The 14,812-nt window shown below is 39.0% G+C and overlaps 1 protein-coding gene across 1 annotated transcript in view; it reads left to right on the plus strand.

Moving 5' to 3' along the window:
• EPDR1 (ependymin related 1) overlaps nucleotides 1–7,536 on the plus strand; it is a 50,459-nt gene extending 42,923 nt beyond the window's left edge. Inside the window, 2 exon segments of the mRNA XM_075586642.1 lie at nucleotides 3,480–3,688; nucleotides 5,600–7,536. Coding sequence (XP_075442757.1) covers nucleotides 3,480–3,688; nucleotides 5,600–5,790 — 400 coding nt within the window. The 3' untranslated portion in view covers nucleotides 5,791–7,536.
• Nucleotides 7,537–14,812: the final 7,276 nt, after the last annotated feature.

The raw sequence follows: 14,812 nt of genomic DNA on the forward strand, positions 1-14,812 counted from the left end.
TTATCTGTATTTACTATGAGTGTCTCGCTGCTTGTCAAACTCGCACTTGCCCCCATTCTACCTCCATAACCCCCTGTATCCTCCTCTATTCAATATAGTTCGTTATCTGTTTCATTCCCCTCCCCCATCCATCCTAGTTTAAAATCTCCTCCAACGTTTTTAACATTCTCCCCCCTAGCACAGAAGATCCCTCTTCATTGAGGTGCAATCCGTCCCTAGAATAAAGATGGCACCTATCAGAAAGGGAGTCCCAGTGCTCTAAAAACCCCAAACCCTTCTTCTTACACCACTTTCTCAGCCACGCATTAACCTTCCTAATCTGTGACTGTCTCCCTGCGGTAGAGGAGGAATATTATTGAATTTACTATATATGTTTTGTTTAGACAGTAGAACACTACTCAATATTTTCACAATAATTTATGTGAACAAAATGTAAAATATGTAAGTCCAATACCAGATTTCCAATAAATTACAACCATAGCAAACAGATATGCGGTAGTTGCCATGAATTGCTGGCCATAGATATACATTTTCCTACTTTAAATCTATCCAATTGTTAACTGACTTTATCATTCCTTATTATCCAATGCCGCACACAAACATCTGTACAGTTTAAACCGGCCATCTCTGACTAATGCTTTGACAATCACGGTTAAGCAGCTTACTGAAAAGATTTGAAACCTCTGTCATATAGATATGGAATCCCCTAGGTATTTGACTGTGATTGGCATGCTTTTGATGTTGTTCCCTATCAGTATTTCACTGGAATTTCATCATTACCTTCTAGATGATGGGTCTTTAATGCTTCGCAAATAACCATTCTTTCTCCCTGTCATTGTTTATTCCATACCTTGGTAATTAAAACCTCTGACAGTCCTGTGGAAAGAAAATGTTCAAATACTACCAGTTGAAAATCACTTATTACTTATTACCGACATTACTATTTTTTTGGTAAAACGCAACCCAAATTAATTAAAGTATGTTGGAAAACCAGTTGTTATTTTTTTAATCTAATTTTTCTGTATTTACCATATAGTTGGCATTTTCATTTAAATTACCGTATATACTTCTTGGAAAGCATGTAAATCTTGGAATCTTGTGTATAATTGTATCTACGATATGAAAGTACAGCTACTGTAGTATACAGTATATCGCTAAAGATACAGGTCCTGACCATCAGCAAACCAATGCTGGTGATAGAACTCTACATACTTTAGTGTATATTGTAATACTATTGTTGATTAACATACTATTAGGTAAATCTCTGCTCTATACACCCTACTTTGGGAAATCAAGTCAGATAAATGAGTCATGTAAGAAGCCTTAAATGAATTAGTGATGAAGTCTAATCATGATCACTGTACTGAATAGGGAGCACTCATGATACTGAAGGCCTGCCACGGGTGCTCCTGAATCAAGTATCCAAGCGGAACTTCTATACTGTAGGCATAAAATATGCAGGCGCTCCAGTGGTCTTGGTGCAGAAAAAATATATTTATTTAAACAGAATCGACGATTCGGTCAAACCTCGGACTTTTGTCAAGATGACTACTTGATATTTTTTCCTACAGTCTGATCATGAGCTGCCTAAATTCCAGTAAATAAAAGGGTAAGGGAAATGTAAACAAAAAAAAACCAGACCTTTTTTGTTTTACGTGAATACATTTTACAATGGCATGACATTGTTCCTTTTCTCTTCATTTTTCGCCATGTTCTCTGTGTCAAAAAGATCTGTCAGGCCTAAAAGAATGTTGTCAGATTTTAGAAACTTTAAGAAGAAAGTTGTTAAATTTGAGGTACAGTAGGCTAATGTCTTAGGAATTCCTTGTAGCTGTGAAACTGTTTTGATAAATAGACCCAATGGCGGGGATTCGCTAAGCTCCATGACTTGAATAGTAGTTAAAACGAGATCGAGCTCCAATACCCCTTATATTGGGGCTGAATCAATCGCCCCAAATGTGTTTCAGGTTCCTTCTGCAGTAATATACTAAGGAGAAGACTGGGAGAGGGAAGGAGAGGAAGGACAGGGAAAACCCTTTGCTACAGCTAGTGACACAGTGCTACAATCAGGGGCAAATAATATAAATAACGAATGAAACACACAGAACAAGAGTCCCCTAAGTAGTGAGAGCACTCGAGGCTAAATGGAGAACTGGGATATACCTGGGGACTTAAGGACCACAATGTGAATGGTTATAAGAGCAAATTATATAGTTTCAAATGGCTCCTTCTGCAGTAAAGAGTGGAAGAGGCTTCCCCCACTTAAAGAGGCATTCTTGGCGGCTATTTTTTAAAATATTTTTGTTCCTGGTGTTTTAATATATACAGCGTTTGATTACCTCTAATGAAAACGAATTACCTCAGCTGCCGATCTATCCATTCTCCTGTGATCGATCAGCGAATATCTTGCTCTTGGGGCTAAATAAATAGCTGCTGAATCAATCATGTTGGTGAAATGAAACAGCTACAATATAGCTTTATATTACTAAGAGCAGCATTGCCTGTTGTTACAGCTTTCAACTCAGATAGTCTTAGGCCAGGTCCCCGCTGCAGTCGGCGGCACGCACAGCCACGTGCGCTCCTCCCACCAGCTCCTTACCTTCTTCCTGGTAGTCCCCGGTGCCTCCTCGCTCCCTGGCTCACTGCATGCTGTGACGCGTCAGCCAGCAGTGGCTACAACAGGATAGTGTTCCCATGCGGCGCCAGGGAGCCAATGAACAGGGGAGATCACTGGCAGGGGGGGTGGATCCATGTTGTCCGAGTTCCCTTCTGATTTAGAGTATTGGGTCACGTATATGTGTAGGACTGTGATTGCGGTAGAAGTAACTCCTATTACAGGATGATTGCAAAGGTATGCATATTATAAGGGAGTTTGTACAGTAGGTTCAGCACCTAAGGGTGCATTCACATTTTTGTTAGACATGCAGTGCACATCCAGAGCTTCGGGGTCCTGAAGAATTGAATTGTTCTCTGGCATACTGTAGCTCTTAAACTATTGATTATCTTTTGAGGAAGTTAAGGTTAGGGTGAGGTGAGTTGAGTTGTGAGGTGTGCTCTTGGAGAATCATAACCGGGTTTGAGGAAAATAACACACACGCCCCGTGTCGTGGCCACGCTCCCCGCGCCTAAAAACAGCTGGCTGCAGACCGCAGATCGTGGTGAAGCGCCGTGCACGCATCGCCAGGACGCAAGGCAGGAGTGCAGGCGCAGGCCTTAGCCTGTTTGTGATAATTTGTTGCAAATGCTTTTCCACAGCTGGGCTTAAAAAGAGGTGTGCCAGAGTCTGCTATAGAATCCAAAGGAAAGAATGCTCAGTACATTAAAACTAATTAAAAATGGCATTGAGTTGAAAAAAAAAATGCAGTATTATCTAATACTACAGAATCGATTTGTTAAAAAAATTGCATATACTGTAGGATGTTGAATGTTTTGCTCCTTTAAGTAATCTGAGTTCCTGTCTATGTGTTACATTATTGCAGGTTCTTTGAATACATCTTTCTATATCAAGATGCGGTGATGTTTCAGATTGAGCAGGTTACAAAACTGTGCTCTAAGATCTCTTTAACTGAGCCATGGGACCCTTATGATATACCTGACAACTCGACTTATGAAGATCAGTATTACATTGGGGGGCCTGGGGATCAAATCAATGTCCAGGAATGGTCTGACAGAAAACCAGCCAGAAAATGTAAGTACAACAGTGCTGTTATTTGTATTAACCTAATTTTAAGTAAATAAACAATTTGAGGGCTATTCATTATACTGTAAGAATTGTGTATTGATTTAAACAGTTTTCGCATGTCCTGACATTGTGAAAATTGGTTGTGATTTGGTTCCAACTGTGCAAATCTGTACTATATACACATGTTATATGCAAAGGAAGACATTTTGCTAAATTAGGTAATCTTTTCTCATGTACGGCTCAGTGATAATCAGATATTTGCATCAAATTGCGTTCGGTTTTCAGGCAATTCTGCTTCATAGCATACTGTCAGCAAGTGATAACTGACAATATATCTAATAAAACACCATAACATATGTGTGTATATATATGTGTGTGTGTACAGTATATACATCGATAGATACACACATACACACATACATACATACATACATACACATATACATGATTCATCATGTTTTTGTGTATTAACTTTAGTAACTGTTGTGTTATGTAAAATCAGTAACATTCTGAAATTGAAAAGAAATATATAAAAAAAGACATGGAAATGAAAAAGTGCATCTGAAGTGTCTTTGCCCTGAGAAACGAAGCTTCCTTAGTTACCTATTGTGATTTGCCTGTTGCTAAGGTCAACATAGCCTGTTCATTTACTTCTAAAGCACTGTCTGCTGTCCCAAGTGCATACCTAAACACTACAGTTGTAGATGCAGTGGAAAATTGTATATTGAAAGGTAGACCGTCTGGATGCCGTGGGGAGCCGTCAAGCATTACAGTGCTACAGTGGGTCCACATGTTACTCAGAATAGCCAGTGGATGGGAATCCAATTCATATTGTGCAAAGATTTCCTTTATCTTCCGTTCTCTTGCTGTCTACACAGAGAAGCCCGATGTCCCCTGCGGTCAAAGTGCAGTTATAGAAATTGAAAAACAGCTGTGAAATGTCTGATGTGTTGTCCAGTTCTTGGAGTGTGGGAACGTAAAGCAAAGCAGGGGATTTTACCCAACAAGATGGGTCCTAAAAGAAATAAATAACATTGTAGACAGGCACTTGCTATGGCTCTTAATAGCTTACTGAAGTTTAAAGGTGCATTCTGCTCTGAACAAGTAACATGTTCTGCAGACCTAACAGGCTATGTAGCAGTGAGGAGTAGAGGGGTGTACCGTATATCAATGCTACTCTTTTCATTGTGTCAAATGTAAAAGGCTTGTTGGTCCAGTTTGTTACATCTGACGCAAATTGCTAACCACATCAGACTTGGCTGATTTTTGATGACAGAAAATGTAAATGTAAATACACACAAAACTTGATATACAGATGCATCCACCAGTATTAGAACACTTACCTGGAAAATTCTGGGAGAATCTGGGGCAGTTTCACAGTAAATGCCTCAAAATTTCTTTGAGATTCTTAATGGCCCATAGGATTAACACAGCAGGGGGGGGGAAGGTCCCTGCAGGCCCATTCAAACTGAATGGGCCTGCAGGGACCCCTGCTGTGTTTATCTGATGAGCCATTAAGAATCTCACAGAAATGTTGAGGCAATAATGAGGCATTTACTGTGAGACTGCCCCAGAATTTAAAAGGCAAGAGTTTTAATACTCGTGGCTGCATCTGTATTCCACTTTAATATATGTAATGGGTTACTCCTTCTATTTTCACTCCCCAAATGATAAACTGGTGCACAAGGGTCAAAATTGTAGGAATATACCTTGATACATTGACATCAATAAAGGAAGGCAGATATAACGTGCTAAAAACTGCGCTCTGGTGTTGTGAAATAGGGTGCATGCAAAACTCCATTTACAAAGCTTTAAGCAATGCCTGTGCGATATAAGAAAAAACAATTATTTCTAACTTTAACAATGATCTTTAATACTAATCATGTTATTTTTATGCTGCACCTGCCTTTTTTACAGATGAGACATGGGTTGGAGTTTACACAGACAAGGATTGTTACCCAGTGCAGGAAACCTACACAAAAAACTACAGTGTGACAACCTCTACCCGTTTCTTTGACATACAGCGGGGCATAAAGGATCCGTCCGTGTTCAACCCACCTAGCACCTGCCAAATCGCACAGCCAGTATTAATGAGGGATGACTGCTGAGCCTCAGCCCCTGGCAGACACGGACAAGTAGCACACTGCATATATGTAATGTCTTACAAGCAACTTTTTGTTCCCTCGGTTATTGCGTTTGTTTTGACAAACTATAGACTAAAACTTGAAAGCTTCTTCATGTTAAACTCAAGTTTGTTTTAATACTTGTTTCCCCTGCCCCACGGTAATTGACATGATTTATGAAGCAATGAAGTACTGTACATGGTCTGATTGCACACTTGCAACTATCCAAAGCTGTAGCTGCAAACACATGTCTGATCGTCACTGGAATCAAAAATGTCTGCACTGATGGTGATATTTTGCAGCATGAGATGCTGAGACTGATATTGTAATATTTGTGGGGTGACAATTATTTTGTATGTTTGGAATGCCGGTGTCTAAGTGGCGGGTTGTGTGGGGTCTTCATATACTGTAGCTAGTAGAAAATCGATAAACATCAGTGGCCAAAGTGTAATGGTACTATGGGATACCTTTTTATTTTCCCCTACTTTTTTGCTGACAAACCTATAGTTTCACTATCTACTTTAATTTTGTTTCGGACCCCTCTCTCCCTTTCTACTATCTGGGAGATAATATTGTACACATCTTTCTAAAATATGGTTAGAAGAACTTTAACCTATTTGTAAGCCAATTTGACCACTGGAAAACATTAGTGTAAAGCTTTGTCTAACTAAACACACAAAAACAACTATTGGGGCTCATTAAAAGTCCTCCCAACAATGATTTATTATTAATATTATTATTATCTATGTAGAGGTAACACACAAAGTCACAGTTTCAGGTTTAATGTCCTTCACCATTTTAAAGAATCCCCAAATACATCCTAAAAGGGATGTAATACACAACATGATTATTAGTTGAAAAGAAGACCGTTGCTTTTGCCCTATTCTGTATAATGTTAGCACAAAATTATGAATACTGTATGTAATGGGTAAATGTATGGCGCCTATAATTAATTTGGTGCTCTTTTTATCTTTGATTTTTGAGTCGATTTAATATATGAAGGACAAAGTGGCTATAAAATATACTTATTTAGCTTTATTTCTTCTAAAAAAAACATTTAAGCTACTATATTTTCTTTCAACGTATTTATTTCCTCATTTGCAATCGGACTAGCACAGCTACTGAGCGGTTTGATCTCTACGAAACAAAATCAAATGCAGCACACTCAAAATAATATCATTAAAATCTTGTTTTTTTAAAGTCTGTCCCTCCCAAAGCTGATTATATAGCATTACTGGTATAATTCATGATAATGTCAGATGTCATAGACTTACCTTAGTAACAATAATGGATAATGCAGTACCTTGAAAACCAACATTTTGACCATAACTGGGGACGATCATCAGGGTAGGAAACCTGATAATGTTCATGGGCAGAGAGAAAAATGTTGGTTTACTTTTTGAACTAAGAAATTAATATTTCTACAGTAGGATTGTTGCTATTCTTCTACTGTAGCATTGTGCCTGAGTTGCTTAATTAATCGAAATCAATTATAAAACAATGTAGTTATTATGTGTTTCAAAAGAGGAGGCATTAGTTAAACCAATGTTAAAATGTGTTTTTTTTTTTTTCCAGTTTAGCTACAGTAGTAAAAGAAAATGTATTTATGTCTGAAAAAAATCCTTAACATATGGAATATAACTCTGCAATTGCATGGATTAACATTCAAAGAAACTCTGGTTGTGAACCTTTGCAATGGAACCTAGCTCAATAAATTACTAAATATTGCAATGTACTTGTTTTATTTGTATGAAACATGTGTTGTTGTCATAGACTTACATATTTTTTCACTAATGTTTGCAGCTGATTATTATGGGTGAACAAAAGCAAACTGAATGCTATCACCGTAATGTGATGAGCCAGTTGGTAACATAGAATCCCTCTTCTATCTACTTTTTGTTTCAATGGACTAATTGTACAAAAAACATTCCTAAATAACCAACACATTCACTGTTAGAGTAACCTAGAGAACATAAATGAATATTGCTAGTTTTACTTCATATCATTCTACTGGAGTTCATTCCTGCCTTTTCTAATCCCAAACTCATAACCCATGTACTCTCTATTCTTGACTCTTCCATGTGCCCCTGAACAACAATAAACAAAGACACATTAATTTGGGTTTAAATGGTAGCAGCCTTTTATTTCACTATAAACCACAAACCTTCCTGAACCTGGTCCGCAAGAAACCCCAAACCTATGAACCTGATGATGCTCACTGCCGCTCCTGACCCGGTTTTGATTGATTGATTTAAAGAGTTTTGTATCACTTCATCGCATTGTTCCTGGATCAGCACATCCTGGCCGTCCTGCTGCTCATCTGAGAGGCCTAGCTGACGGGACATTGAATATACTTCTCCCGGATCCAATACCTTTTATCATCATTGGTGAGACCGTTCTTTATTTCCTCTCTCTCCAGGATACTTCCTAAAATCAGCTACCGGATTGACTATCCATTGTTTTATACAGTATACTGACTTTATCTACAGTCAATATATGGATATGGTATACATCCTATATGCTAATTAGCAACTTTCTATCAGACGATTGCACACCCTTGAATACCTGCGTGCATTGCTAGCCTCAACTTGAGTACTCATTTCTTCCTCCACATTGAGTAGTAACTAATAATTGGCACATTGTATTGTATTTTAGACATTCATGTACATTGTATTTTTATTGTTATTGTATTTACCATTTATTTCTATCTACAGGGAATAGGATTTCTCTATTTTTTATGAAACTGTCTGCATTTATATTATATAGGATTGATAAAGTTGTGAATAAAAAACACAAGTCTGAGGATATATTTTGCAGAATGACAAATAAGTTTATTGCTTTGTGCGGTGCACACGCAGAGTAGAGTTTCAAAATTAAACCCTCCCAACGACATGGTGGCATACAGGCCTTATTTATACACAAAATACTAAACCCACGCCCCCTATACAAGGTTGCGTGTCGTCACTATGTAAACAAAATATGAACATGAACACATCGAGTTAATAACATTATGGGATGCCTAAATGAAATGATTCAGCATTATTCCTTATACAAGCCGGTGACTTTTACTCTACATACGGAACTTCACGGGCCCCCACCTTCGGAATGAGACATTGTGCCTATCAGTCTCGTATTTTCATAACATTGGCACGTTGCACCCATTCTCAAGGTTTTTTCTCAGTTAGCTGCTTGGTTTATTATCACTTGAAAAATTGAAAGCAAAAATCCCTTTCAAACCGTTCATCTCATAACCCGTTCACTCAGACAAAACCTAAGATGGATGCTGACTTAAAATGGTTGCTTAGATCCCAGTGCTGTTATGTCAGACCCCCCCCCCTTACGTCATATTCTCACTTTGTCATTCCCTCCTTTTTTTATTTTTAAAACATAGCTTTTGAGAATTAAGTTCATGACGATAGTCCAGGGATAACTCAGAGGACAAGGGCGCGTGCCCTTCACTGTCATAGTCTCGTAAGGCGCTGCGGCCAATATGTCTTTTGGAGTTGAATAACTGTGGTCGGCATCTTATTTCTTCAAGGGACTGCTGTTTCTGGCATCTGTAAAGAGCGGCATCAGATTGGGGGAGGGGGTCGCACACTTGTGGATCATACCTTTGCCACACGTGACACTCACATATATGACAACAAATAACACCCCCAAACACACCAAAACATTAAAAAAAATTGCTCCAAGTGATTTAAGCCATTCACCTAACCCCAGAGGGTCCCATTCCATCCCATCTTCCTTTCTAAGCCTCTTTTGAATCTTTTGTATTTCATCTAGTTCATGCTGCACATTGCTACACTGATCTGGAATAAAAACACAACATTGTTCCTCAATTAGGACACATACCCCTCCTTTTGAAGCTAAAACATAGTCTAAAGCAATTCGGTTTTGTAAGGCCATAAACCTAATCTGAATCTGTTCTTGGTTTAATGATGAAATTAAAAACTGCAAAATTAAGGCCACATCCTTCCTGTAAATTGTTATCTGACTAAACATACATTTTTACTCAGGTTTCATTGGTTGGTGGAGACACTTGACCCATAAATTGATTCTTGTTCCTAGTGTCTGATACACCCTTTAAAGAGGTTCCCTTAAAAAATTGGAAAAATACAGAAATTATACACAATACTAAAAACCTTATTTTATACAAGCAACCTTTCTTTGGATATGCAGTTGCTAGATAAAGGAAATGGCATCTATCTCTATCATCATATATTTTCAGATTCATCACAACATTCTATTACTGAGAATTGAGGGGGTTTGGTATCTGTGGAAGCGAAATGCATGATCCTCACCCTGCACGCATTGTATACATCATTCACTCAGAATATCAGAACAGACGATGTCTGCGATGGGTCAAAATGGCTGACTTATGATCCTTTCCTTGTGGCTGACACACGCCCCTGGGTGACCCCCTCCTTTCGGTGGAGGTGCAACACACTTCTGGATCAAAGTTTTGCTGCACATGACACATACATACAGAGTGTTGAGTACTGCCAAAACACATACAAGAGCTTTCACAAGCCACGCTTCCAGGAAACCAATCCTCCCATCAAGGCTCAATTGTACATACACCTTAAATTTCTAACTTAAACATACTCTAAAGAATAAAAATATTGAGTCTCTGAAAAAATGAAATGTTCTGATAAAACCGGGCCTTAGCCTGGTGTCTTATTTTCCTCGTTGGTTAACGGTTAGAGTTTTGACTCGGCAAGACGTTAACTTGCTGCGGCTGTGCTTTAGGTTACTTTGGTCTTTGGTGGTGCTGGAACGTTTGGTGGAGCTGGAACGAGCTTTACGTGCTTTGGGTCCAGGAAAAGAACTCTGCCACTTTAATTGCTGTATTGATGGTTACTTTAGGCTTTTTCACCTGGGATGAAAAGCATGCTTGCGCAGGAAATATGTGACTATTAACCACATCTCGAGTAGGTGCACTTTCAACGTTGCCTAGAGAGACTCAAAAAATGTATTAGTTGCATACAACTTATTGTTTTATTACCAATAACATGGTCTTTAATTCGTTCCTTTGGACTTCTGATAGTCACAAGTCATCCCATATGTGTCTCATAGGGAGATAATTTATACCTAGGAATAAATTCTTGTATCAATGTGTTTACTCCTGTCTTAGCATCCGCATATAGACAGAGGTATTCCCTATTAATGTTCCTAATTCGTTCCTCAAATTAAAACTAAGTAGCCAATGTGAACCTGACTTTGATACAATCTAAGGTCCTGAAACTTTGGGGCCTCATCCCTTGCCAAACCTCTTGCTTTCATAATTAATTATATCCTGTCTGCAGGCCATATCCCTAAGACCTGGGAAACTGCCATGCCAGAGTTTGTCCCAATCTTCAAAAGTGGGGACAAAAAACACTGTCTCAAACTACAGGCCAATCTCTCTTCTCCCAATACTATCCACTGTCATGGAAAAAATATTCCCTCCCAATTAAGCAATTATTTTACCCATACAAATTTCCCTAGCCACTCCCTATCTGGCTTTAACCCCAAACACTCCACTGTAACTATTCTGCTAAAAAAATTGAAATGCCTTGTATATAATGCATACCTTATTCACTTATGTAACTGCTTTTGCAACTATGTATCCCCTGTATTTAACCCTATGCAAAAGACACACCCACAAATGAGAGGTTACTCCCAAATTCACCCCTTCCTGGTAAACCCATTCTAGATTACACAGCACTTTTTTTTTTTTTTTACAATAACCACTGCTTACGGACACCTTTGGAAAAAATAAATGGTTAAAAGTTATAACATACATCACATATTCAGTTAATAGACAAATGATTTTGTATAAGACTCCACACTAATGTCTTTCTTTATATAATCTCTTTGCACAGTGCTGAGCACACAGTCAGCTTTATAATTTTAAAGACACTGCATATTCATCTGACTAAAGAAAAAAATAATTTTATAAGCTGGTTTCTGGGCAAAGAGCCATTTTGTTTCTGGGCGTTTCGCCAATTGACCCTGAACAGATAAGATAACGGCACACCACGGCTTCTTCCTGAAAAATAATAATTATTGGATTGGAACTTTCGCTTAAAGTTTACATACATGGAGCTATATCCAGAGCCCTAAGAACTACATTTTTTATGGCCTCTCAAAAATTAACCCACAGGCTTTTATATAGCTGAGGTTTATATAACTTCTTAACACACAAATATAGCTGAGGTTTATATAACTTCTTAACACACAAATAACTCCACACGCTCATGCTATTTCCCTACACTCATTTCTTTTTAATGCCTTTTGTGTGAACTTTCATAGTTTCACTGACTTCAGTCACTACAAATTTATGCTATCCTGTTGCAATTCTGTCCTTTCTCATGCTACACACACCTATTTCTCTCCATTAATCAACACTCACAAGTCTAACCCACACTAACTCTTCCTTCATCTCACCTCAGGACTTTTGCTGACTATTTTAAGCAAGAGGTTGAATCCATACACCAGAACATTCCCTCTTTTTCCTCCTATCCTACTTTGCTTCCTACTCTCTTCCTGCTTTCCTTGACTCTTTTTCCACTGTCTCAAAAGAGAATGTCACCATCACTGTTGATCTCCTTTCTCCCTCTAATCTGCTACATTTCCATTCTCTTCAAACATGTAATAGTTATACCATGACTCAAAAATAGCAAGCTTGACCCTACCTGTCTTTCTAACTACTGAATTCTCTTGCTTGCTCCATTTTCTCAACACCCATTCTCTCCTTAACCCTCTACAATCTGACTTCTGCACTGCTCCCTCCACGGAGACAATTCTCACTAAAATAACTGATGACCTATATGCTGCCCAAGACTGAGGTCATTACACTCTGCTCCTACTACTCTCTGGTGCATTTTACTCTGTGGACTACACTTTTCTCTTTTCTCTGTACACACTCTCTCTAATTGACCTAATAACATCTCTTAGGTTTAAATATCACCACTATGCTGACAACACCCTCATTTACTTTTCAACCCCTGACCTTACACCTGCCATACAAACCTAAGTTTCTGAATGTCTCTGTTATCTCATGCTGGAAGGCCCTCTTTCGCCTTAAATTTACCATGGCAAAAACAGAGTTCCTCATACTTCCTCCCAAACCTGAAATATCACCTTCCACATTACTCTTGACTCTTCCATCCAGTAGCCTAAGCACACTGCTTAGGGGTCACTCCCAACTTCTCTCTCATATTCTCCTCTTTCATTCAAAACATTTCTATAACTGTCGCTTTTTCCTCCACAATATCACAAAGATACACCTGTTCCTCTGTTGCTCAACTATTAAAACTCTGATTCAGACCCTCATTCTCTCCCATCTTGATAACTGTAATCCCCTGCTATCCCGCCTTCTTGACTTTCACCTGTCCTCCCTACTATCTATCCCAAATGCTGCTGCCAGAATCACTCTACTCTTTAAACTCTGATTCTGCATTTCCCCTCCTGAAATTCCTCTCCTGGCTTCTAATCAAATCCTACTGTTTCTGTATACTTTCCCTACCTAGCAATTAGATTGTAAGATCCTCAGAGCAGGGACTTCTCTTCCTACTGTTACTTTTATGTCTGGATCACTTATTTCATGACCTCTTACCTTTACCATTTGCTACCTATATGATTACGACGTGCACCACTGCTGTGAAGCGCTGTGCATATTAATGGCGTTATATACTGTACACTGGCGACACACTTTATTCGAGCTCGGCTAGTCCCACGAATTCGGGTATACCCGGGTGTATTGAGGTTTGTGACTGTTTTCTGCCCGAGTGCATTGAGTTATTTTCCAGGCAGGGATTGAAGCATTTTATTCCCGCTGGCTGCAATACTGCACAGTATATATATATATACTGCATTACAATTCATGAATTTATGCCATCTGGTAGACAAGCGAAGCATTGCAGCCTATTAAATCCTAATCATTATCATTTAACAGATCAGCCGCCCATCAGCCAGGCGTGAACCCAGGCTGGGAAGGCAAATGCAACGGGGCTTGTCAGAGGTGAGGAGCGGCGCATTCCAGGTATCTGCCAGGTACATACCGGGTATTTGATCGAATAAAGTGTGTCGGTGCAGTACATGTGCTGATGTAAAGAACACTGAAGAGGAGGTTCTGTCTCAAAATCCGGGTATGCCCCCTTCAGTGCTCCCACGGTGGGTTTGGCAAATGGGAAAACACCTCTCAAAGCAAAGAGGTGTTTTCCCAATTGCCAAACCCACCGTGGGAGCACTGAAGGGGGCATATGCAGAGCATTGTGAGGAAACTCATTTCAGGAAACAAGATCAACCCGGATTTTGAGACAGAACCTCCTCTTCAGTGTTCTTTGCATTAGCACGTGTGAAGAAAAGAGGAGTGGCCATACTGGTCAGAAGGTCGGTACCATTTGCTCTGGAGGAAAATGACTCAGACAAAGAAGGTTTGTTTGTCTGAGATTACATTGAGGACACTTCCATGGAACTCATCCCAGCCTTTTGAATTGGACTTTATTTGGTCAGATTTTTATTTCCTTTAGGCGCCGGTTTATCTGTTTTTACTGTTCTTTCATACACAGCCAAACAACATCACAAAAATAACGAACAAATAAAAGAAAAACATTTCTCCCCTATTACCCAACAATTTCACCCTGCAACTATATTAATAAAAATTCCCTTCTCTTTCTTTACTCTCTTAAATAACCATGACTTTAAAACTACTCTGATGCTCCGGAGCTTTTGAGTTAACTGTCGTATCTTAGCACATTCCTCGCGCTGGAGAAAAAAGTGGGGGCATGCTCTGTGCTGCTGCGATTTTGATTCTCTTTCTTGCAGACATTTGATTTCATTGTGAGCAAAAAATATTCATGTTTTCGTACGTACTTGCAAGTTTTTGGATGGTGATTTGTGCACACAGGTGATACTTAGATGAGACTTGTATCTTTCATACAGGTAATCATTCAGGAAAAATTAATTAGGGTATCAAATCCATCTAGCAACTCTCCATTAAGGGCGCAACAATTTTACTTGC

Source organism: Ascaphus truei, chromosome 2, assembly GCF_040206685.1.
Source record: "Ascaphus truei isolate aAscTru1 chromosome 2, aAscTru1.hap1, whole genome shotgun sequence".
NCBI classification, from domain to species: Eukaryota; Metazoa; Chordata; class Amphibia; order Anura; family Ascaphidae; genus Ascaphus; species Ascaphus truei.